Source organism: Ovis aries, chromosome 21 (assembly GCF_016772045.2).
Source record: "Ovis aries strain OAR_USU_Benz2616 breed Rambouillet chromosome 21, ARS-UI_Ramb_v3.0, whole genome shotgun sequence".
NCBI classification, from domain to species: domain Eukaryota; kingdom Metazoa; phylum Chordata; class Mammalia; order Artiodactyla; family Bovidae; genus Ovis; species Ovis aries.
The window spans coordinates 24,328,212-24,353,009 of NC_056074.1; the positions used below are offsets into that span (position 1 = coordinate 24,328,212).

The 24,798-nt window shown below is 38.1% G+C and overlaps 3 protein-coding genes across 3 annotated transcripts; all 3 read left to right on the forward strand.

The window, feature by feature from the left end:
* The first annotated feature begins 955 nt into the window (after window positions 1-955).
* On the forward strand, window positions 956-1,879 carry LOC101103104 (putative olfactory receptor 10D4). Its single transcript, XM_004019794.5, has one exon. The coding sequence runs from the start codon at window positions 956-958 to the stop codon at window positions 1,877-1,879; it is 924 nt and encodes a 307-aa protein (XP_004019843.3).
* A 5,924-nt stretch (window positions 1,880-7,803) lies between these two features.
* On the forward strand, window positions 7,804-8,736 carry LOC101103358 (putative olfactory receptor 10D4). Its single transcript, XM_004019795.2, has one exon. The coding sequence runs from the start codon at window positions 7,804-7,806 to the stop codon at window positions 8,734-8,736; it is 933 nt and encodes a 310-aa protein (XP_004019844.2).
* A 9,272-nt stretch (window positions 8,737-18,008) lies between these two features.
* Window positions 18,009-18,938, forward strand: LOC101103605 (putative olfactory receptor 10D4). Its single transcript, XM_004019796.5, has one exon. It carries the CDS (start codon window positions 18,009-18,011, stop codon window positions 18,936-18,938), a length of 930 nt encoding a protein of 309 aa, XP_004019845.2.
* The last annotated feature ends 5,860 nt before the right edge of the window (window positions 18,939-24,798 follow it).

Sequence of the window (24,798 nt, forward strand, 5' to 3'; positions counted from 1 at the left end):
AGAGTAAAGTAAAGAAGTGGAGGGGTGAAGGAGGAAGGAGGGGAAACTCTCCAGTCTAATTGCTTCCTCTGTTCTACAGATATCTCCTTTGGGGAGATGGCCCCAAAGGAATACCCAAAATGCCTATTCACTCTTCAGGGAATGAATGCCACTCCTCTGACAAAGAGGTGTGTTCAGCCTCTCTGGTTTCAGAGCCTGGCCCTCCTGTTTCATGGCATCTAAAAGGAAAGGAAACCAGGAGGGTGGATGTGGGGCCTGGATTCCAGTCCAAGCCCACTCTTTCCCTTCCATCTGTAGGTACCTTCTTTCTAGAATGCTCTCTCCTCATCTGATGGGTTATACATACTAGAGGCAGGTGAGAGAAGATGGGAATTGGCTCTATTAGAATTTGGGCTAAAACTGACTTAGCTCACTCCATGGATTTCCTTAAGATATTCCCTAATTAATGACGCTGAGTCTTGAAAACCTTAACTGTATCCATACATATTGTCATATTGCAGATGTAAATTCTATTGAAAGACAGAATTTTATGTTGAAAGAAGATAGTTGTTTTTAATATTGCTAATTGCTTGATGCTTTTGCCTGCATTAAGTATTATCATTTCCATCCTGTTCTCCTGTATTATCACTAGATGGTTTTCAGTTTTCTGCTGTTTCAGTTATGATGGTGAGAGCATTTTTGAGAATCATTCACATGAGTCAGTTCGGGACAGTTCAGCCACGCAGTCGTGTCCAATGCTTTGAGATCCCATTGACGGCAGCCCACCAGGCTCCTCTGTCCATAGAATTCTCTGGGCAAGAATACTGGAGTGGGCTCTCATTCTCTGCTCCATTTTTATGTATAGTATATAGATGTTATCCCTTTCCCCTGGGTCTTGTGCAGGCATTAGTGTTTTGGGGAAAGCTCATTTCAATGAGACCACTGTCTGACCTTCCAGGTGTGACTAGATGTGAAGATGAGGAATCACACTCCAGTAACTGAGTTCCTCCTCATGGGAATCCCTCACACACAGGGGCTGGAACATGCGCTCTTTGTCTTCTTCCTCACCTTCTACCTGCTCACTCTAGTGGGGAACCTGCTCATTCTCCTGGCCACCCTCACTTCCTCCAACCTGCACACCCCCATGTATTTCTTCCTGGGCAACCTGTCAGTGTTTGACATCTTTTTCCCTTCCGTGAGTTCCCCCCAAATGATGCTCTACCTACTGGGGCAAAGCCGGACCATCTCTTACCAGGGCTGCGCCTGCCAGCTCTTCTTTTATCACTTCCTGGGCTGCACGGAGTGTTTCCTGTACACTGTGATGGCCTATGACCGCTTTGCCGCCATCTGTCACCCCTTGCGGTACACGGCCATCATGAACCCCAGGGTGTGTGCCATCTTGACTCTGAGCACCTGGATGGGGAGCAGTGTGCATGCGTCTGTCCTCACATTTCTTGTGTTTAAGTTACCTTACTGTGGCCCCAAGGAGGTGGGCAATTTCTTCTGTGACATCTCGGTGGTGCTGCCCCTGGCCTGTGCAGACACCTCTCTAGCTCACAGGGTGAGTGTCACCAACGTAGGTGTTGTGGCACTCCTGTGTTTCCTTCTTGTCCTCACTTCTTATACTCGCATCATTATCTCTATATTGAGAATCAGCTCCTCAGAAGGCAGGCACAGAGCCTTCTCCACCTGCAGTGCCCACCTGACTTCTGTCCTGCTCTTCTATGGACCCGTGATCCTCATTTATCTCCGGCCTGCCTCCAGCCCATGGTTGGATTCTGTGGTTCAGGTATTAAATAATATTGTTACCCCATCCTTAAATCCTTTGATATATAGCTTGAGAAACAAGGATGTGAAGCTGGCTCTGAGAAAAGCACTAATCCAAGGAGTACATACCTGAGGAGTGTAAGCTTTTCTGTCATTATCTCTCCTTACAATTTTGCCTTGTATTTGTCTGGGGCACCTAGTCTCTTATAGTTGGTGTGACTGCTAAGTGCGATGTGGGACAAGTAGGTTGAATTAATTCTTTATGATCAGTGTGTATATATTTATATAAAATTTTTTTCAACAAAATCTTTTACAGCACTTACCATGTGCTAGGCAGTATTCTATGCACTTTACAAGTACTGGCACATGTTTTTATTATCACATGGAGTAGATATTATTATCCCAATTTACAGAGGAGAATATTAAGGCACCAAGAGGTTAGGACAGTTTTGCAGTGTCTCAGAGATAGAAAGTCACTGAGCTAGGATGTGAATGCAAGGTTTTTAACTTTTTGCTAATGCTTCCACTGTATTGTTAGAATTATAACATAAATGCTTACTTCCTTTAGGGACTTCTTTTCAATTTACATTGAGTATTCTCCAATTTTCCAAAAAAAAATCTGTAGTCTCTTAAATTTGTTCCATTAATTTTATCACTTTTTAATATATATTTTAATAAATGTTATATATTTCATCTTGATATAAAGAATTTCTGTTACATTCCAGAAGCCAGGTGATATCCATATATCTACTAACATGTATTTTAATAGGTCATGAATCTTAGTTAAGTATATCTGTTCTTTACTACAGTGATTTGAATTCTATAATAATGACTACAGATTTTCTTTCATTAAATTAAGACTGAGTTTGAATTGCAGAATTCCTGAACCTTCAAATATAATCATCTTTTTTCCCTTATATAAGTAAATAGATATGAAGAAAACAGGAAGACTGTGAAAATTAAAGTGACCTGAAATTATGCATTAATGCTACCACTGAAATATAATCACCGTTAACATTCTGGCATTTGCTCTATCTCTCTCATTGGTGACTAAATTAGAACTAAATTTCCTGACTTCCTTTTTATAATTATTTGTTATATATCTCTATTATTATATACCTATCTGCTGCTGCTGCTGCTGCTAAGTTGCTTCAGTCGTGTCCGACTCTGTGCGACCCCATAGACGGCAGCCCACCAGGCTCCCCCATCCCTGGGGTTCTCCAGGCAAGAACACTGGAATGGGTTGCCATTTCCTTCTCCAATATCTACATATGTATATTTATGCAGTTGTAGTCACATATGTGGGGCTTCCCTGGTGGCTCAGTGGTAAAGAATCTGCCTGCAATGCAGGAGACCCGGGTTCTATCCCTGAGTTGGGAAGATCCCCCGGAGGAGGGCGTGGCAACCCATTCTAGTACTCTTGCGTAGAGAATCCCACAGATGGAGGAGCCTGGCAGTCTGCAGTTCTTAGAGTCACACCGAGTTGGACACGACTGAAGTGACTAAGCAGCAGCAGCTGCAGTCATGTCTATAAATAAGTGTATAAACTGCTCACTTGCACATTCATGTCAGATTCTTTTCAACCCCATGGACTGTAGCCCATCAGGCTCCTCAGTCCATGGGATTTTTCAGGCAAGAATACTGGAGTGGATTGCCATTTTCTACTGCAGTGAGTCTCTTGTGTCTCCTGCATTGACAGGTGGATTCTTTAACACTGAGTCACCAATCTTGTTTTAACAGTGTATCAAGCATTTTCAGTTGCCACAGTTTTTAACCAGTTTTATTGAGATATAATTTACATACCAAATAATTCACCCATTTAAAGTACATGAGTCAGTGTTTTTTTAGTATATTCACAGATATGTGCAACCATCCCCATGGTGTGTTTTAGAGCATTTTTATCATCTCAAAAAAGATATCTTATACCATTTAGCTATCATTCTGTTATTACCTCTGTCACCTTTGACTATAAGCTATCATTAATCTGCTTTCTGTATCTATAGATGGACATTTTAATCAAGAGAATCACATAAAATGTGTGTTTTTTTTTTGCGTGTATGTATGGCTGTCTTAGCATAATGTTTTCAAGGCTCATCCATGTAGTAGCAGGTTATTTATTTCCCTCTGCACCTCTCCCCACTTCATATGTGATATGACTGTCTCTTGTTCTCTTGATTTCTGAGGCAACTATATGTTATTAAATGCATCTGTATTTACAATTGTTCAGTCTTTATACCAGATTAACCCTTTTATTATTATAAAATATTCCTTTTTATCTCTAGTAACATGTTCTGTTTTAAAGTCTATTTTGTCTACTAATCTAACCACTTCAACTCCCCCGTTGTTTCTATTTGCATGACATCTCTTTCTCTGCACTCTTATTTTCCTTCTGTTTGTATCTTTTTATTTTTTTAAATTTAAATATATTTATTTTAATTGGAGACTAAATACTTTAAAAAAAAGTTTTTATTTTTAATTAATTTATTTGGCTGCCCTGGTTCTTAGTTGCAGCATGTGAGATCTAGTTCCCTGACCACGGATGTGAAACCAGACCCCCTGCATTGAGAGCTCAGAGTCTTAGCCACTGGACCACATGGGAAGTCTCCTGTTTTTGTCTTTGAATCTAAAATATGTCTCTTATAGACAGAATGCATTTGGATCACTTTTATGGTTCAGTTCAATGATCTCTGCCTTTTGATTGAATTTTAATCCATTCACATTTTAATGTTAAAATAGATATAATTGGATTTACATTTGATATGTAAATATCACATGTTTACTTTTTGCTTTCTATATGTGTCATTCCATGTCTTTTATTGTTCTTTTATTTCTCCTTTAAAAATTAATTTAATTAATATTTTTAGCATTCTTAATTTCTTTAAGGAGTTTTTAACTATATTGTTGGAATTATTACCTTAATAGTTGCTCTAGGGCTTACCATGTTATGTCTTCAGTTCGGTTCAGTTCAGTTGCTCAGTCGTGTCCGACTCTTTGCGACCCCATGAATCACAGCACGCCAGGCCTCCCTGTCCATCACCAACTCCCAGAGTTCACTCAGACTCACATCCATCAAGTCTGTGATGCCATCCAGCCATCTCATCCTCTGTCGTCCCCTTCTCCTCCTGCCCCCAGTCTCTCCCAGCATCAGAGTCTTTTCCAATGAGTCAGCTCTTCGCATGAGGTGGCCAAAGTACTGGAGCTTCAGCTTTAGCATCATTCCTTCCAAAGAAATCCCAGGGCTGATCTCCTTCAGAATGGACAGGTTGGATCTCCTTGCAGTCCAAGGGACCCTCAAGAGTCTTCTCCAACACCACAGTTCAAACGCATCAATTCTTCGGTGCTCAGCCTTCATCACAGTCCAACTCTCACATCCATACATGACCACTGGAAAACCATAGCCTGGACTAGATGGACCTTATGGCAGAGTAATGTCTCTGCTTTTGAATATACTATCTAGGTTGGTCATAATTTTTCTTCCAAGGAGTAAGCGTCTTTTAATTTCATGGCTGCAGTCACCATCTGCAGTGATTTTGGAGTCCCAAAAAATAAAGTCTGACACTGTTTCTACTGTTTCTCCATCTATTTCCCATGAAGTGATGGGACCGGATGCCATGATCTTCGTTTTCTGAATGTTGACCTTTAAGCCAACTTTTTTACTCTCCTCTTTCACTTTCATCAAGAGGCTTTTTAGCTCCTCTTCACTTTCTGCCATAAGGATGGTGTCATCTGCATATCTGAGGTTATTGATATTTCTCCCAGCAATCTTGATTCCAGCTCGTGCTTCTTCCAGCCCAGCGTTTCTCATGATCTACTCTGTATATAAATAAGCAGGGTGACAATATACAGCCTTGACGTACTCTTTTTCCTATTTGGAACCAGTCTTTTGTTCCATGTCCAGTTCTAACTGTTGCTTCCTGACCTGCATATATGTTTCTCAAGAGGCAGATCAGGTGGTCTGGTATTCCCATCTCTTTCAGAATTTTCCACAGTTTATTGTAATTGTTGCTGCTGCTGTTAAGTCACTTCATTGTTAGGGAGATGCAAATAAAATTCACTTTGCGATATCACCTGCACCCATTAGAATAGCTCTTACTGGGGAAAAAAGCAAAATAGAAAAGAGATGTGGAAAACTTGGAAACATTGTGCACCATTGGTAGGAATTGCAAAATGGTACACTCTCTATGGAAAGTAGTATGGCGATTTCTCAGTAAATTTGGAAATAAAATTACCCTATGATTCACTAATTTTACTTCTGAGTATACATCCAAGAGTCCTGAATATTCATACTTATAGTGTGTTCATGGCAGAATTATTCACAATAGGTAGGAGGTGGAAGCTATTTTTGCCCATTAATGACAAATAGATAATCAAAATGTGGAGCATACATACATATTGAAAATAAATAAATGCTTTTACATAATTATATTTTAGTCTAAGATTTAATGAAGTAGAGGCAGTGAGGAGAAGAAGGAAGGAGGGGAAAATCTCCAGTCTAATTGCTCCCCCTGTTCTACAGACATCCCACATGGGGAGAAGGTCTCGAAGGAATGCTCAAAACATCTATTCACTCATCAGGGAATGAATGCCACTCCTTTTCCCAAGGAACACAGGCACTGTTGGTCTGGATTTTCAGGTCTGAGTGACTTAATCTAAGAGGTGCATTCAGCTTCTCTGGTTTCAGAGCCTGACCTTCTGTTCCAGGCTCTGAAGGAAAGAAAGGAAAGAAAGCAGAAGGGTGGATGTGGAGCCCAGATTCCAGCCCATGTTGCCTCTTTCCCTTCCATCTGCAGGTGCCTTCGTTCTGGAACGCTCTCTCCTCATCTGATGGGTTATACACACCATAGGCATGTGAGAGAAGATGGAAATTGGCTCTATTGGAGTTTGGACTAAACATAGACTTAGCTTACTCCATGGGTTTTCTTAAGATATTCCCTAGTTAATGACGCTGAGTCTTAAAAACCTTCATCGGGATGGCATACATTGTCATATTGCAGACATAATTTCTATTGAGAGACTGACTGTGACATTGAGAGGAGATAGTTGTTTTTATTGTTGCTAACTGCCTGTTGCTTTTTCCTGAATTAAGTATTATCATTTCCATTGTGTTTCACTGTATTTCCACTTAGTTGTCGATTTTTCGAGTTGACGATGGAGAAAGCCTTTTTGTGAATCAATGACATCAATAGATGTCAAAGTGTTGCAGGGGCAGATCAGCCTAAGTCAAATGCTGTGTGCAGTAAAGGAGCATTGGAATCAGAATTCAGTACCTTGAGGGAATTTTCTAATGAGGATAGGAATTTGCAGCATTATATTAGGGGTTTTATATATATTAAAGCATTATTCCTCATTAGAATCAAGTTCAGTTGCTCAGTCATGTCTGACTCTTTGCGACCCAATGGACTGCAGCACGCCAGGCTTCCTTGTCCATCACCAAATCCTGGAGCTTGCTCAAACTCATGTCCATCGAGTTGGTGGTGCCATCCAACCATCTCATCCTCTGTCATCCCCTTCTCCTCCTGCCTTCAATCTTTCCCAGCATCAGAGTCAGTTCTTCATATCACGGGGCCAAAGTAGAATCATATTATTAAATCTTAGAATCATAAGATATTATTAAACTATTAACCCAGATACTGAGGATATATGGAGATTTGTTATCTATTTATTTATTAATTTTAATTTTTACTTTATTTTACTTTTACAATACTGTATTGGTTTTGCCATACATTGACATGAATCTGCCACGAGTATAGAAAATCACTGAGTGGGAATTAGATTGGGCATTTAAATTCAGATAAATCTGAGGCAGGATTTATCTCATACCCTCTGCTCTATTTCTCTTGTGCTAGCTATTATCCTTTAGCAGATACAGATGAATAATGGCTGAATGTCACTCATGAATTAGTAAGGACTGGACTGACTCCCATCTAGAAGTTTTTTTATGTATAATACATAGATATTATCCCTTTCCCGTGGATCCTGTGCAGGTATTACTGTTTTGGGGACAGCCCATCTCAGTGAGACCACTGTCTGATCTTCCAGGTATGACAAGGTGTGAAGATGAGGAATCACACTCCAGTAACCGAGTTCCTCCTCATGGGAATCCCTCACACACAGGGGCTGGAACACGCGCTCTTTGTCTTCTTCCTCACCTTCTACCTGCTCACTCTTGTGGGGAACCTGCTCATTCTCCTGGCCACCCTCACTTCTTCCAACCTGCACACCCCCATGTATTTCTTCCTGGGCAACCTGTCAGTGTTTGACATCTTTTTCCCTTCTGTGAGTTCCCCCAAAATGATGCTCTACCTTCTGGGGCAAAGCCGGACCATCTCTTACCAGGGCTGCGCCTGCCAGCTCTTCTTTTATCACTTCCTGGGCTGCACGGAGTGTTTCCTGTACACTGTGATGGCCTATGACCGCTTTGCCGCCATCTGTCACCCCTTGCGGTACACGGCCATCATGAACCCCAGGGTGTGTGCCATCTTGACTCTGAGCACCTGGATGGGGAGCAGTGTGCATGCGTCTGTCCTCACATTTTTTGTGTTTAAGTTACCCTACTGTGGCCCCAAGGAGGTGGGCAATTTCTTCTGTGACATCCCGGTGGTGCTGCCCCTGGCTTGTGCAGACACCTCTCTAGCTCAAACAGTGAGTTTCACCAATGTAGGTGTTGTGGCACTCCTGTGTTTCCTTCTTGTCCTCACTTCTTATACTCGCATCGTTATCTCTATATTGAGAATCAGCTCCTCAGAAGGCAGGCACAGAGCCTTCTCCACCTGCAGTGCCCACCTGACTTCTGTCCTGCTCTTCTATGGACCCGTGGTCCTCATTTATCTCCGGCCTGCCTCCAGCCCTTGGCTGGATTCTATGGTTCAAGTGTTGAATAATATTGTTAACCCTTCCCTGAATCCTTTGATATACAGCTTGAGAAACAAGGATGTGAAGTTGGCTCTGAGAAAAGCGCTGATCCAGGGAGTACACATCTGTGGAGTGTAAGCTTTTCTGTCAGTACCTGTGATTATAAATTTGCCTTGTATTTATCACGGATGACTAGTCTCTTAGCATTGCTGTGACTGCTAAACAATTTGAATGGATTTTTTTTTGTGATTAGCATGTATATATTTATATAATTTTTATTGAGCAAAATCTTTTACAGCACTTACCATGGGCCAAGCACTATTCTATGCACTTTATAAGTACTGGCATATGATATTATGATAATTATCACATGGAGTAGATATTATCATCCCAATTTACAGAGGAGGATATTAAGGCACCAGAAGGTTAAGAGACTTTTGCAGTGTCACAGAGATAGAAGGTTGCTGAGGTAGGACTGTGACTGCTAGAGTTTTAACTTTGTGCTAATAATGCTTCCTCTGTATTGTCAGAAACATGTGTGTGGGTATCCTGTCATGTATGACTCTTTGTGACCCCATGGACTGTAGCCTGCCAGGCTTCTATCCATGGAAGTTTCCAGGAAAGAATGCTGGAGTGGGTTTCAGTTTCCTACTCCAGGGGATCTTCCCGACCCAGGGATTGATCCCGGGTCCGTTGCATCTCTTGCATTGGCAGGAGGATTCTTTACCACTGTGCCACCTGGAAAGCTTTGTATTGTCAGAAGTATAGCACAAATGCCCACTTTTCCAGGAACTTCTTTTCAACTTACATGGAGTATTCTCCAATTTTCCAGAAGAAAAAAAATCTGTAATCTATTCAGTTTGTTCCATTCCATTAATTTCCATTGCTTTTTTTCTATGTTGTGAGGAGTGTAGTATACCTGAGTCTGATATAAAGAATTTCGGTTACATTTCAGAAACCAGATGATATCCACATATCTACTAGTATATGTTTCATAGATGCTCTAGTCTTAGGGCAGTATCTGTTCTTAACAACAGTAGTTTTAATTCTGTAACAGTGATTGCAGATTTTCTTCCATTAAATCAGAGACTGAGTTTGAGTTCTAAAATTCCTAGCACTTTAGAAATAATAATCTTCTTTTTCCTCACGTAAATAAATAGGTTTGAAGAAAATAGGAAATCTGTAAAAAACTAAAGTGACTAGAAATTACAAATTAATCATACCACACAAATGATAATCACCATTAACTTTCTGACAGTTCTCTCTCTCACTAATGACTAAATTGAAACTAAAATTTCTGACTTTTGTTTATAATCATGTAATCTAAATGTACATCATGAATATATATATTTATATATGCATATTTATACAGTAATAGTTATATATACATATTTCCTTATTTTAATAGTGTATCAAGTAATTTCAATTGTCACAATATTTAAACTAATTTTACTGAGATAATTCATGTCCCCAAATAGTTCACCCATTCAAAGTGTACAAGTCAATGTTTTTTTTTCTTTTATTATATTCACAGATCTGTGCAACCATCACTATGGCCAAGTTTAGAACATTTTTATCATCAGAAAAAGATATCTTATACTTTGTAGCTATCATCTTCTTATTACCCTATCATCTTTGGCTGTAAGCAACTTAATCTACTTTCTGTATCTACAGATTTGCTTGTTTTTGAGATTTTATATAAACAGAATCATATAATACTTATTTTTTTGTGACAGTCTTCTTAACTTAGCATAATGTTTTCAAGATTCAAACATGTAGTAGTAGGTTCTGTTTTTTTTTTTCCCCACTTCTTATCTTTGTTGTTGTTTAGTTGCTAAGTCATGTTTGACTCTTTTGTGACCCCATGAACTGTAGCCTGCCAGGCTCCTCTGTCCATGGGATTTCCTGGGCAAGAATATGGGATTGGGTTGCCATTTCCTCTTCCAGGCCATCTTCCAAACCCAGGGATAGATCCCATGTCTCCTGCATTGGCAGATGGAGTCTTTTTCACTGAACCATGAACTTCTTATGTAGCCTGAATTTCCCTAGTTACTTTGGTTTTCTAAGGTCACTACATGTTATTAAATGCATATATGTTTATAATTGTTCTATTTTCATAATAGATCAACCCTTTAATCATTATAAAATGTTCCCTTGCATCTCTAGTAATATTTTTTGTTTTAAAGTCTGTTTTGTCTATTAGTCCTGCCACTTCAGCTTCCCTGTGGTGGATGTTAGCATGACATCTCTTTTTCTTTTCTTTGTTTTTCATCCTCCATCCTTTTGTAGATAGTTTAGTTTATTATAGTTTCAATCATATAGAGTTTTAAGCATTCTTCAAAAACTTATAACTATTAATTAAAGAGTAAATATGTAATTCATATTCCATAATACCATTTTAAAGCCTACAGTGCATGGATTTCAATATTTTGGAAAGATAAGTGAACATTTGAAGTAACCCTTAAATACAGACCCCCCACTGCAACAGAAAATGAAGATAGGAATTGATAGGTTTTTATGTCTGCTTTTGAAGGGACAAAGGATCCTGCTTTCCCCATAAATGAGATACAAGCAAAACAGTATATCACCAAAGACATGAGTTATAACTCCTTAAATTCCAGTTGGAGGTCCAATCCTTGTGTACTAAATCAATTTGGAGAATGAGAAGAGATAAATTCTCTTCGGAGAAGGGGACGACAGAGGATGGGATGGCTGGATGGCATCACCGACTCGATGGATGTGTTTTAGTGAACTCTGGGAGTTGGTGATGGACATCTCTTTTTCTATTATTTTTTTTCTTTTTATTTATATCTTTCTATTCTGAACGGTGTCTCCTATAGACAGAATGTATTTGGATCATTTTCAGTTGTGGTCCACTAGCTCAGCTGCTGTGCAGCATGTGGAATCTTCCTGGGCCAGGGATCGAACCTGTGTCTCCTGCATTGGCAAGTGGACCCTACAGCTGTGCCACAAGGAAGATCCTGTAGCATTTTTTTTGAAAGCTTAGATCTGTGGCCAAATAATGTTTCTTCACCCCTCTCCACTCCCACCCAGTGAATACCATTGATATCTCTTTTGTTCTTTCTCTAGAATTTTCCCTCAAACATTTATTTTAGATTTTCCTTTTTCTTCTATGTTGACATGGGTCATATATCCTACACTAGCAGTAGATGGATTATCAGTTCTTAAACCACACAGTGGCACGAGAGTCCAATTGTTAGCAAACACAGTAGGCATGGAGGTGCCCTCCCACATCTGCTGCTGTAGTATGAAAAGTAATATAGGGGAAGAGTAGGGAGCACCTTAACTTTCAACACAGTGATAGCTACCATTTTGAAGAGAGATATTTAGATTTCTGAAGAATTGTTGTGCCTTTAAATTATTTTGAAAAACCTCAGTTCTGAAAGCTATTGGATATGTCCTTACATACACTGTGTTTATAGAGCACCACAGTAGGCTGAACTAAGACTTGGGAAAATAGCATCGCTTGAAATAGAAGTATTGAGAATAAATATTTGAGGGGTGAGATTGGATGTCTACAAAAACATTCTACAATTTAGTTTGATTTTATGAGGCTTATCACTGATATCAGAAGATATTATGAGGATTTGATCAAAATCTCAGAAAAAAATATACAGTCTTGGATAGTAGATGAAAAGGAAGTGGATACACAGGGAGATTTTCATGTGATTGTTCATAGGAGTGTTACTCATAATATTCAGAAGTAGAAGCGTCTTGAATGTCTAGTGAAAGGATAAACAAAATTTAATGTATTCATGCTATGGAATACTATTGGCAAGAAAAAGCCTCCGACAAACTACTTTTATATGATATAGCATGGATGAACCTCAACAGCATTTATGCTAAGGGAAAGAAGCCAGTTTCAAAGAACACATGTTGTATCATTCCATTTGTATGAAATGCCTAGAAAAGACAAATTTACAGAGACAAACAGTAAATTAGTGGTTGGCTTCCAAAGGAGGGGAGTGGGAATGGGAATTGATTGCAAATTGGCCCCAGGGAAACTTTTGGGTGATGGATATGATATGATCAGAATTTTGACAAAGTTTGCATGACTCTATAAATTAAAAAAATAATAATTAAATTGTGTTTTTAACAAGCATTGGATTTTATGATATGTAGCCTGTGCCTTGATAAAGCTGTTGAACAAATGGATAGTGTATCTTTTACCTCTAGTGTCCATGGGAGAGAGATACCAGATGAAAAAGGCATTTCAGACTGTTTGCCAGGTATACTGATGCAGCAGTGAAAAGTGTGGCAAATTATTGTAGTAGGAGAACCCTTGATTATAATCGTCTAGTTGACACTGCTTTAGCTTTGCTCTCACTAACAGTCTCCTAAGAGAGTATTTTGCTTTGAATGTAAAATTTTCCTGTTTGGAAAAGAATGTTAACCTACTAACTCATACATCCTAGTAAATATGGTGTTTTATTTCTCTTTGCAAATTTATATACCCTTACTCATGTATAAGTCATATATTCATAAATTCATGAATGCCATATATATATATATATATGTATAAGTGTTTTGAAAGTGAATGTATTGTGAAGCTAATTTAATCTGTCTGGGTGACAAGTGCATTTCACTGTGGATACTTATTGAATAAATTAATGATATGGAAAATCTAGGAGTAATACAATATAAAGAACAGTACAGTTGGGGGCTATTAGGTTATCTGTTTCTTTAATGTCTTGTGATTTTGCCAAGAACAGCATTTCTTTTTTTTAAAAAAAAATTTAAATTTATTTATTTTAATTGGAGGCTAATTACTTTACCATATTGTTTTGGTTTTGCCATACATCAACATGAATCCGCCATGGGTGTACACATGTTCCCTATCCTGAATCCCCCTCCCACCTCCCTCTGAAAGTTGAAATGAGATAGTACATATAAGGCTCACTGTGGCTTATGTCTTTTCTTAATGTGTGTGTTTTAATGAATCATAGAGATACTGATTATGAAATACATAAACTCCATGAAGAATTCTTGTTACTACTTAGGTGCAAAGTAAAATAATTAATAGAAAGGGTAGTTGAAAAAAGCAGAGACATTATTTTGTTGACTAAGGTCTGTCTAGTCAAGACTATGGTTTTTCCAGTAGTCATGTATGGATGTGAGAGATGGACTGTGAAGAAGGCTGAGCGCTGAAGAATTGATGCTTTTGAACTGTGGTGTTGGAGAAGACTCTTGAGAGTCCCTGGAACTGCAAGGAGATCCAACCTGTCCATTCTGAAGATCAGGCCTGGGATTTCTTTGGAAAGAATGATGCTAAAGCTGAAACTCCAGTACTTTGGCCACCTCATGTGAAGAGTTGACTCATTGGAAAAGACTCTGATGCTGGGAGGGATTGGGGGCAGGAGAAGAAGTGGACGACCGAGGATGAGATGGCTGGATGGCATCACTAACGTGATGGATGCGAGTCTGAGTGAACTCCAGGAGTTGGTGATGGACAGGGAGGCCTGGCATGCTGCGATTCATGGGGTTGCAAAGAGTCAGACACGACTGAGCGACTGAACTGAACTGAACTGAACTGAGGGCACATTATTAATTACAAAATATTTCAGAGCTGGTCTGATTTTCACTAATACAGCACTGCTTTTCACAGTAAAGAAGTTGAGATGGTAAGCTGAAACAAAATAATAAAAACTGTGAATATAATATATATATAAATTCAGAATTGACATTCTGAACTGTTTAATATGTAACATTCCAAAATAATTCAGTTTGGACTGGATTTTGGTGATGATTTTGAGATATGCAAAATATTTCTAGTTACACCAATAAACTTTCAGGGGTCTGCAGGTACTAGGAATAAAGTTAGAATCTTACCTTATGGTTCAGGACATAAAAATATCCATATGATAAAATATTGTTCACCAAAATGAAGCAGCTTTAAAAAATACTGATACATGCAACAGCAGAGATCAATCTCAAAAACATATTCAGTGAAAGATGCCAGACAAAAAGAACACATAATTTGTGACTACTTATAAAACATAATCAAAAAGGGCAAGTTCATAGAGACCAAAAATAGATTAATAGTTGCCTAGAGCTTGGGATATCGATGGAAATGACTGGAAATGGACACTTCTTTTTAATATGAAGGAAAAGTTCTAAAATTAGCCTGTGGTGATTGTTGTACCTCTCGTAAGTACATATTCTTTGTAAAAATATTCTCATTGAGTTGTAACTTTAAGTGGGTATTTTATGGCATAGAAATTATGTCTCAATAAAACTGTTTAAAATATAAAGAAATCATTGCTTGTCAAAAAAATTTAGGCTTTTATGATGATTTGATTCATCACCTTCATTTTGAAAACAAAAGGAATGATTAAGAAAATGAGTAGAAATAAAAGACTATAATATATTTACTTTTAAAATTAAGACTAAAGTTATTTATTTCATTTTGTTAGAAATGAACATAAGTTTTAAATGCAGACACTGACATTCAAATCCAAGTTCTGTGATTGACTTTTGGAGTAAATTTTGATAATTATTTAAACTTTTCCAGCCTTATTTTTATCTTCAAAAAGAAAGTGATGTCTACTCATATGATTGGTGCAAGGATGAAATAAAGGGTCCTTGAAGAGTTGGCTAAAAAAAAAAAAGGATATTCTCAGTAAGTAATTGTGATTTCAAAACCAGAGAGACAGAAGACTCTTCTGAATTCCTTAGCATGAAAAAATGACAATGATGATTAGAATGTTGTAAATACTTAAAGCATTGTCACTTTTGTGCATTTTGTATTACATCAAAGGAATTTTAGCTATAACATTTAAAATAGATCCATGTGCTTGTTTCACTGCTGCTGCTGCTGCTGCTCCTGCTGCTCCTGTTGCTTCAGCCGTGTCCGACTCTGTGTGACCCCATGGACAGCAGCCCACCAGGCTCCTCTCTCCACAGGATTCTCCAGGCAAGAATACCGGAGTGGGTTGCCATTTCCTTCTCTGAATGGCCATTAAAAATAACATGCTCACGTGAATGCTAAGTCGCTTCAGTCGTGTCCATCTCTTTGCTACTCCATGGACCGTAGCCCACCAGGCTCCTCTATCCATGAGGATTCTCCAGGCGAGAACACTGGAGTGGGATGCCATTTCCTTCTCCAGGGGATCTTCCCGACCCAGGGATTGAATCTGTGTCTCCTGTGGCTTCTGCATTGCAGGCGGAATCTTTACCATTGAGCTGCCAGGGAAGCCCAGCGTGCTCACAGTCCTACCTAATTCTACCTTTGTCTGTTCTGATCCTTTGTTTACACAGCAGTCAGTAGACTGATTCTTATAACATAAATTGAACCTAGTTACAGTAGTTAAGGGCTTCCCACGTGGCACCAGTGGTAAAGAACCTGCTGGCCAATGCAGGAGAGATGAGACATGGGTTCGATTCTGGGGTTGGAAAGATGCCCTGGAGGAGGGCATGGCAACAACTGCAGTATTCTTGCCTGGAAAATCCCATGAGACTGTCCATGGGTTCACAAAGAGTCAAACACAACTGAAGTGACTTGGCATGCACACACCCACTGTAAAGAATGCTAATAGAAAGACTAGTAGTGATCTTGAAAATGAAAATGAAGAACAGAGTCTTTAGAAAAGGATAAGATATCAATTGAAGCAGTTGAGAAAGTGATATTGGGGAACTACACAACTAATTACAGAAAAAAGCAGTTTTGTTAACACCAAATGGAATTGTTGCCTCATTTCTATAAGTGGTTCCTTTCCTAATCCTCAGCTTTTTTCTTAAACCTAGTTCTTCCAAACACAAGATCACTGGGAAATTTCAAAAATCTGAACTCAATGGATGGCTTTCCACTAGATAAAAATGCCCAAGTGTCATTGTTAATCTAAGGGATTTGAGAACTGAAAATAAGTAAATGCTTTTGGTGCCTCAGATGGTAAAGAATCTGTCTGCAATGTGTGAGACCAGGGTTTGATCCCTGGTTGAGGAAGATCCCCTGGAGAAGCAAATAGCAACCCACTCCAGTATTCTTGCTTGGAGAATCCCATGGACAGAAGAGCCTGAGGGGCTACAGTCCATGCGGTTGCAAAGAGTCAGACATGACTGAGTGACTAACATCTTCCTCACTTTTTAAGGTAATTACATTTTCATCTAAGAATTAATGAGATAGAGACAGTGGGCAAAAGGAAGGAGCAGAAAGTCTCCACTCTAATTGCTCCCTCTGTTATACAGACATCCCACATGGGGAGTGGGTCCCAAAGGAACACACAAGATATCTATTCTCTCTTCAGGAAATGGATGCCTCTCCTTTTATCAGGGACCAGACTCACTGTTGGCCTGAGTGACTGAATGTGACAAAGAGGCGTCTTCAACTTCTCTGGTTTCAGAGCCTGGCCATCATGTTCCACAGCACCTAAAGTAAAGGAAACAGGAGGGTGGATGCGGAGCCTGGATTCCAGCCCACGTCCACTCTTTCCCTTCCACCTGTAGGTGCCTTCTTTCTAGAGCACTCTCTTCTCCTCATCTGATGGGCTATACATACCATAGGCAGGTGAGAGAAGATGGGAATTAGGTCTATTTCAGTTTGGACTAATATTGACTTTGCAGATTTCATGGATTTTCTTAAGATACTCCCTAATTAATGATGCTGAACCTTAAAAACCTTCATCGGGATGGCATTTGTTGTCATATTGCAGACATAATTTCTATTCAGAGACTGAATGTTACATTGAAATAAGATAGCTGTTTTTACTATTGCTAAGTGCCTGTTTTCCTGATTAAGTATTATCATTTCCGTCTTATCTCATTGTATTCCTACCAGACAATTTTTAGTTTTCCATTGTTTCTGTTGATGATGCAGAAAACATTTCTGTGAATCATTTTAATCAATAGGTGATTCCAAACTCCTGTAGGTGCAGGTCAGCCGAAGAGAAACTCCATGTGGAGTAAAAGTGCATTATATCAGAATATTAGCATCTTGAGTGAATTTTTAAACAAGACTGAGTAAGAGCAGTCATTACACAGGGGACTTTATATATATACATTAAAGCTTTAATTCTCATAAGAATCATAAGATATATTGTACCATGAACATGGACACAGAGGAGATTTAGAGATTATTTTTCAAAATTTTCCAGGGTTACAGAGTGGGGAGTAGATTTGGAATTGAAACTCAGATAAATCCAAGTGTAAGATTTATTCTCTGCTTTCTAGTCTATTCTGCCTGTTGTGTCATCTCTTATTTTTCTGAGGAAACAATGGCTGAATGTCACTTATTAATTAGTAAGGACAGGACTGACTCCCATCTAGAAGTTTTTTATGTATAGTATATAGATGTTATCCCTTTCCCCTGGGTCTTGTGCAGGTGTTACTGTTTTGGGAAAAGCCCATCTCAGTGAGACCACTGTCTGACCTTCCAGGTGTGACTAGATGTGAAGATGAGGAATCACACTCCAGTAACCGAGTTCCTCCTCATGGGAATCCCTCACACACAGGGGCTGGAACATGCGCTCTTTGTCTTCTTCCTCGCCTTCTACCTGCTCACTCTTGTGGGGAACCTGCTCATTCTCCTGGCCACCCTCACTTCCTCCAACCTGCACACCCCCATGTATTTCTTCCTGGGCAACCTGTCAGTGTTTGACATCTTTTTCCCTTCCGTGAGTTCCCCCAAAATGATGCTCTACCTTCTGGGGCAAAGCCGGACCATCTCTTACCAGGGCTGCGCCTGCCAGCTCTTCTTTTATCACTTCCTGGGCTGCACGGAGTGTTTCCTGTACACTGTGATGGCCTATGACCGCTTTGCCGCCATCTGTCACCCCTTGCGGTACACGGCCATCATGAACCCCAGGGTGTGTGCCATCTTGACTCTGAGCACCTGGATGGGGAGCAGTGTGCATGCGTCTGTCCTCACATTTCTTGTGTTTAAGTTACCCTACTGTGGCCCCAAGGAGGTGGGCAATTTCTTCTGTGACATCCCGGTTGTGCTGCCCCTGGCCTGTGCAGACACCTCTCTAGCTCACAGGGTGAGTGTCACCAACGTAGGTGTTGTGGCACTCCTGTGTTTCCTTCTTGTCCTCACTTCTTATACTCGCATCGTTATCTCTATATTGAGAATCAGCTCCTCAGAAGGCAGGCACAGAGCCTTCTCCACCTGCAGTGCCCACCTGACTTCCGTCCTGCTCTTCTATGGACCTGTGATCCTCATTTATCTCCGGCCTGCCTCCAGCCCTTGGCTGGATTCTGTGGTTCCGTTGTTCAATAATATTGTTAACCCTTCCCTGAATCCTTTGATATACAGCTTGAGAAATAAGGACGTGAAGTTGGCTCTGAGAAAAGCACTAATCCAAGTACATACTTGTGGACCATAAAGTACTATGTCATTATCTGTGCTTACAGATTTGCCTTGCCTTTATATGGGGCATGTGGTCTCTGAAACCAGCTGGGGTGAATGGCTAAGTGGCATCTGGGATAAATAGGTTGAATGGATTTTTTTTGGTCATTAACATGTATATATTTATATAAATTTGTATTCAAGAAAATCTTTGTGGCACTTACCATGTGCCAGGTACTATGCTATGCACTTTATAAACACTGACATATGTTATTATGAGAATTTTCATATAGAGTAGATGTTATTATCCCAGTATACAGAGGAGTGTTTTAACGCACTGAGAGGTTAAGGCACTCCTGCAGTGTCTCAGAGATAGAAATTTGCTGAGCTAGGATGTGAATGCAAGGGTTTTAACTTTGTGCTAATAATGTTGCCTCTGTATTGCCATAATTAGAGCACACGCGCTTACTCTTCCAGCAACTTCTTTTCAATTTGCATGGAGTAGTTTTCATTTTTCCAAAAAGAAATCCATTGTCTACTCAATTCATTTCATTAAATTTATCACTTTGTCATCTATGCTGTGATGACTGTTATGTACTTAAGTCTGATATAAAGAAGTTCAGTTATGTTTCAGAAACCAGAAATGTGCTAATCTATCTAGTGACAGGTATTTTCATCGATTCTCTAGATTTAGGTCGGTGTATCTGCTCTTTATGACCATGCTTTGAATTATGTAGTATGAATGCAGATTTTCTACATTAAATCAAAGACAGAGTTTGACTTCCAGAATTCCTGGATCCTCAAAAATAGTAATCATTTTTTTTCCTTTTGAAAATAAATAGATTTGAAGAAAATAGGAAAACCGTAAAAAATAAAGTGACTAGAAATTACAAATTAACCCTACCACCTAAATAATAATCACCATTAACATTCTGACATTTCTGCTATCTCTTTAATGAGTGACTAAATTGGAACTGAATTTTCTAAAATCCTATGTGATCCATATATCTATCTACATATGTGTATTTATACATTTGAAATCATATTATATATATATGTATATAATCCTTGTTTATTTCAAGAGTGTATCCAAACTTTTCCATTGCCACAATTTTTAACCAGTTTTATTGTGATATATCTCATATGCTAGAGAATTCACCCATTTAAATTATAGGAGTCAGTGTATTTTTTAGTATATTCACAGAGTGTCCACCATCACCATGGTCAATTTTCAGAACATTTTTATCATCACAAAAAGATATCGTATACCTTTTACAGATCACCTTCTCATTACCTCCATCAATTTCAGCTCTAAGCAACAATTAATCTACTTTCTATAACGATAGGTTTGCCTGTTCTGGACATTTGATATAAATAGAATCACATAAAATGTGTTTTCTGTGACTGATTTGTTTAACTTAGCATAATGTTTCCAAGGTTCATCCATGTTGTAGCAGGTTCATTTCCGCCCCGCCCCCATTTCTTATCTTATGTGTCTGAATGTCCCTGGTTCCTACAGATTCTGAGGTCACTATATATTATTAAATACATGTGTATTTATGATTGTACTATCTTCTTAGAAGATTAAGCCTTTTATCATTGTAAAATATTCCTTTTTATCTCTAGTAACATTTTGTGTTTTAAAGTCTATTTTGTCTGTTAGTCTAACCACTTCAACTCCCTTGCTGTTGCTGTTTGCATGATATCCCTTTTTCTATGCATTTGTTTTCCTTCTGTTTGTATCTTTGAATCTAAAGTGTGTCTCCTGTAGACAGAATGTATTAGGAAAAGTTTTTTCTGCTCCAGTTTGACGATCTCTGTCTTTTGATTGAATTTTAATTCATTCACATTTTAATGTTAATATAGATATAGTTGGATTTATATTTGCTATTTTACCTGTTTTTTGTTTTCTATGCTTCATTCTGTGTCTTTTTTGTTCCTCTATTTCTCCTTTACTTTTAAAACTGACTTTATGAAATAGAATTTTGATTTACTTAATGAGTTTTTCACTATTTTGTTTGAGTTATTACCTTAATAGTTGCTCTGGGATTACCATCTTATATCTTAACTTATCACAATCAGTTTCAAATGTATACTAAATAAATTCCAGAGCAATATAGAGACACTACTTCTATATATCTCTACTCAATTCCCCCTCTTTTTGTGGTATTGTTGTTAGACATATTGCATCTATGAATGCTATAATTCCAACAACACATGTTATAATTATTGCTTTATATAAGTTTATGGTTTTTAAGAAACTGGGGGAAGTATGTAAAGCAACTGTGTATTTATAGCTTTTGTTATAATAACCTTCTTACTTATTTTTGGCTTTCACCATTCGTTTCTGTGCTTTTGAGTTATCATGTCATTTTCTTTGCCCAATACAGACTTTCTCCTATCCAACTCTTGTTTGATATTATTGGCAAGTATATTACAATTATATGTATATATATTGCATGCATATATATATCAGTTTATATCAGTATATATATCAGTTTATCTTCAAGTTTGTTCATTCTTTTTTATGCCAATTTAACTCTACCTTTGATTCCCTCTAATAAATTGTTTATTTCAGTAATTGTATTTTTCTACTCCAGAACTTCCATTTGGTTCTTATAATTTCTAGCCATTGATATTCTCTATTTGAGCTAACATTGTTAGTACACATTCCTTTGCTAAATTATGGCTTCCTTCAGTTATTTGAACATATTTATAAGGACAATTTTGAACTATTTTCCTATTAAAATTTGACATTTCATTAGTCTCATAGGCAGCTTTTTTGCCTGCTTTTTTCCTCTGCACTATGAATCATACTTTTCTGTTTCTTTGTATGTTAATTTTTTGTTGAAAACTGGATATTTTAGATAATATATTTTAGCAACACTAGATACTAGTCCCTGCCTCTCTCCAGAGCATGTTAGTTTTTTGATTAGAGGCTGACTGAATAATTTTAATGAATTCTTTCCTTTCCCCTGCAGTGTTAAACCTCTCAGGATGTTGTTCCTCAAGGTGAGGTAAAAGCCTGAGTATGCCCACAGTCATCCTCAATACTGGTATTGGCAGGGCTCACTTTGATGGATTCTTTCCCTGACCACATCCTTTTGTGGAAATGTGTGTATGTGCACACCCATTACTATTCCTAAGGCAGAAGAATGTAATAATAATGGTGATTTATTCAAGGTCATTCTGGATGAGGAAATAGGAAAGAATAGAAACAATTTATGAGAACACTTTACTCATATAGTAAAGTGTAAAAAAGCACTTAATTAGGACCCAGAAAAATATCTGGATTCTACCTGGCTTCACTGATAATAATACCCTGTGCGGTCCTGAACAAGTCATTTTATTCTGTGACCTTGGTTTCCAACATTTATGAAATGAAGCTGTTGGACTAGATTATCTTTAAGCATTCTTTCACATCTGAAATTGTGTACCATCAAAGGAACTATTATTTAGAAGCATGTGGTCATGGGTTAAGGGGGAAAAAGGTGCCCAGAGGCCTCCTAGTTTCTGATTTTGGCGAGGCAATGACTGCCATTTGCAGTACTGCCTTTTTTTAAAAAATAAAAATAATATTAAGATATAATTGCCATGCAACCCTGTGTAAGCTTAAGGTGTATGTGGTGATTTGATTCATTTATATGGTGCAATATGATCACCACGACAGCATTAAGTAACACTTCTCTCAAGTCATTTAATTATCCTTTCATTTTTTCCTGGTGAGAACAACTGTGCTCTCTGTTTAGAATTCAGCCCTTGAGACTGGCCTCTGAAGCAAGGCTTCCCTAGTGGCTCAGCTATAAAGAATCCGGGTGCAATGAGAGAGACCTAGGTTTGATCCCTGGGTTGGGAAGATCCCCTGGAGAAGGGAACAGCTACCCACAGCAGTATTCTGGCCTGGAGAATTCCATGGACTATACAGTCCATGGAGTTTCAAAGAGTCAACTACTGAAAGACTTTCACTTTCTGAAGCAAGGTAAAATTCCTCATATTGGCCAGAAGATGACACTGTTGGGGCACTGATGAGCTAGATTCTTCTCTGTATCAATTTAGGCTGCAAAAAAGATGGCTGAGTCCCTTCACTGTTCATCTGAAACTACCACAACATTGTTTATGGCTATACCCCAATACAAAGTATTTTTGGTGTTAAAAAAAGAAAAATTTTAAAAAAGGAGATAGTCTAAAAAAAAATAGATCTCAGAACTGAATTGATAGGATAAAGAATGGTTGAAATGATTATTAGAACTGTGGGAGAGAGGTCTGTGAAGCTCATGGCTTCCTGATGACACTATCATGTGTGAATATCTTGCTGGAGCAGTGGTTTCAAATAAGTGATTGTTACATGTTGTTGTCACTATATGCACTGTTTGTGTATAGAGATTAGATACAAGAGGTAATATAGGTAAGAGAGAAAGTCTTGATGAAAATGGCTGGCAGAGGTCACAGGGCCCTGCATTTCATTTACAGAAGCCAGAAAACCCCCATTCTGATATTAATACATGTATTCCCCCTCCAACTCCCAGCTAACTGAGAAGAGAACTGAACATTTTCCTTGTCATAGAAAAGGACTTGATCTCCTTTATTAAGAAGCCCCAGGGAATTAACTTTGCATAGAAATTGTGTTGATGACATGATACCGAGTATTAATTTCAACAAAAGGAAACAACAGAGGGACTTTGGTAGCTACAGAATATTATTACTATTTCATGACATAAATATTGATAAAATTTATACTAAATCGGAAAGTTTTATGTTTTGGAAAGAGAGAAGCACCTGTACTTTTGTCTTATTTAGTATCAGAGGCAGAAACTGAACTGCTCCTATCTTTCTCATTCTCTTTTCCTTTTCTATGCTGGTTTTACATAACTCATCTTTGTTTTTTTTCTAAAACAGTTCTGACATAAATATAAATCTTTCTATTCTCCAAGCTCAAAGTGCTGAGTAGACTTGAAACTGATAAATGCAAGAAACAGTTTAATAATTTTTCCTCCACTGTAATCCTTGGTTGCAAGTATGAACAATTATATTTTTGTTTCATTTATTTTCCTTTACTCTCCTACTATTTCTCATATTCAAACTTTTAAGATTTTCTTTGCGCTAACTGGTTAAATTCTTGAATTTAGCCTTGAAAATCTTGCTGCTTCTATTAGCAATCGCTAGCAAAGGGAATCTCAAAAAAATGAAAGGGAGAAAAGGTTCCCTTTTTTCTTTAACTGTAGTAATTGATACCATTCTGTTTTGTCAACCTCCTTTTGACAAAATGTTAAATAAAAGCATTCACAAAATTCTGTCTTAAGAAAATGCATAGTGCTGCATTTCTGTCTTTGATTTTTATAAAGTTTCTCCTGTAAGCATTACTTTAATAATGGAAATTTTTAGGACATCCATCTGGAATGGAGAAATTTTCCTATCCTCTAAAATGCAGCCTTTAATGTCTAAAACATTTGGTTTTCTAATTGGCTTTTAGTTGATAAGTCGTTATGTTCATTTTTGTATTTAAATGTGAATTTTTATTCTTTTGGAAATATAAATTACTCTAGATACGTATTATTAGGCAAAATTGCTCTCTTCTTCTCCCCATATTCATGAAGGTATAGTATAAACCTACTATTCCAATATGTTCTCCATTTAAACAAAGGCTTTGAAATATTTTCTCTCTCTCTTTTTTTAAAATATAAATTTATTTATTTTAATTGGAGGTTAATTACTTTACAATATTGTATTGGTAATAAGCACAAGTCCTAGTGGGTCGCTATGGAGTCCTACATGCTTCTCCTTTTGCTCTTGAAGGATGCGAGTAACCAGGTAAGGAAAGAAGCAGGGGTGGCGCCATCTTCCTCTTCCCATCTTCTTAAATAGGATGGATATGAAAAGGAGTACATCAAGGCTGTATA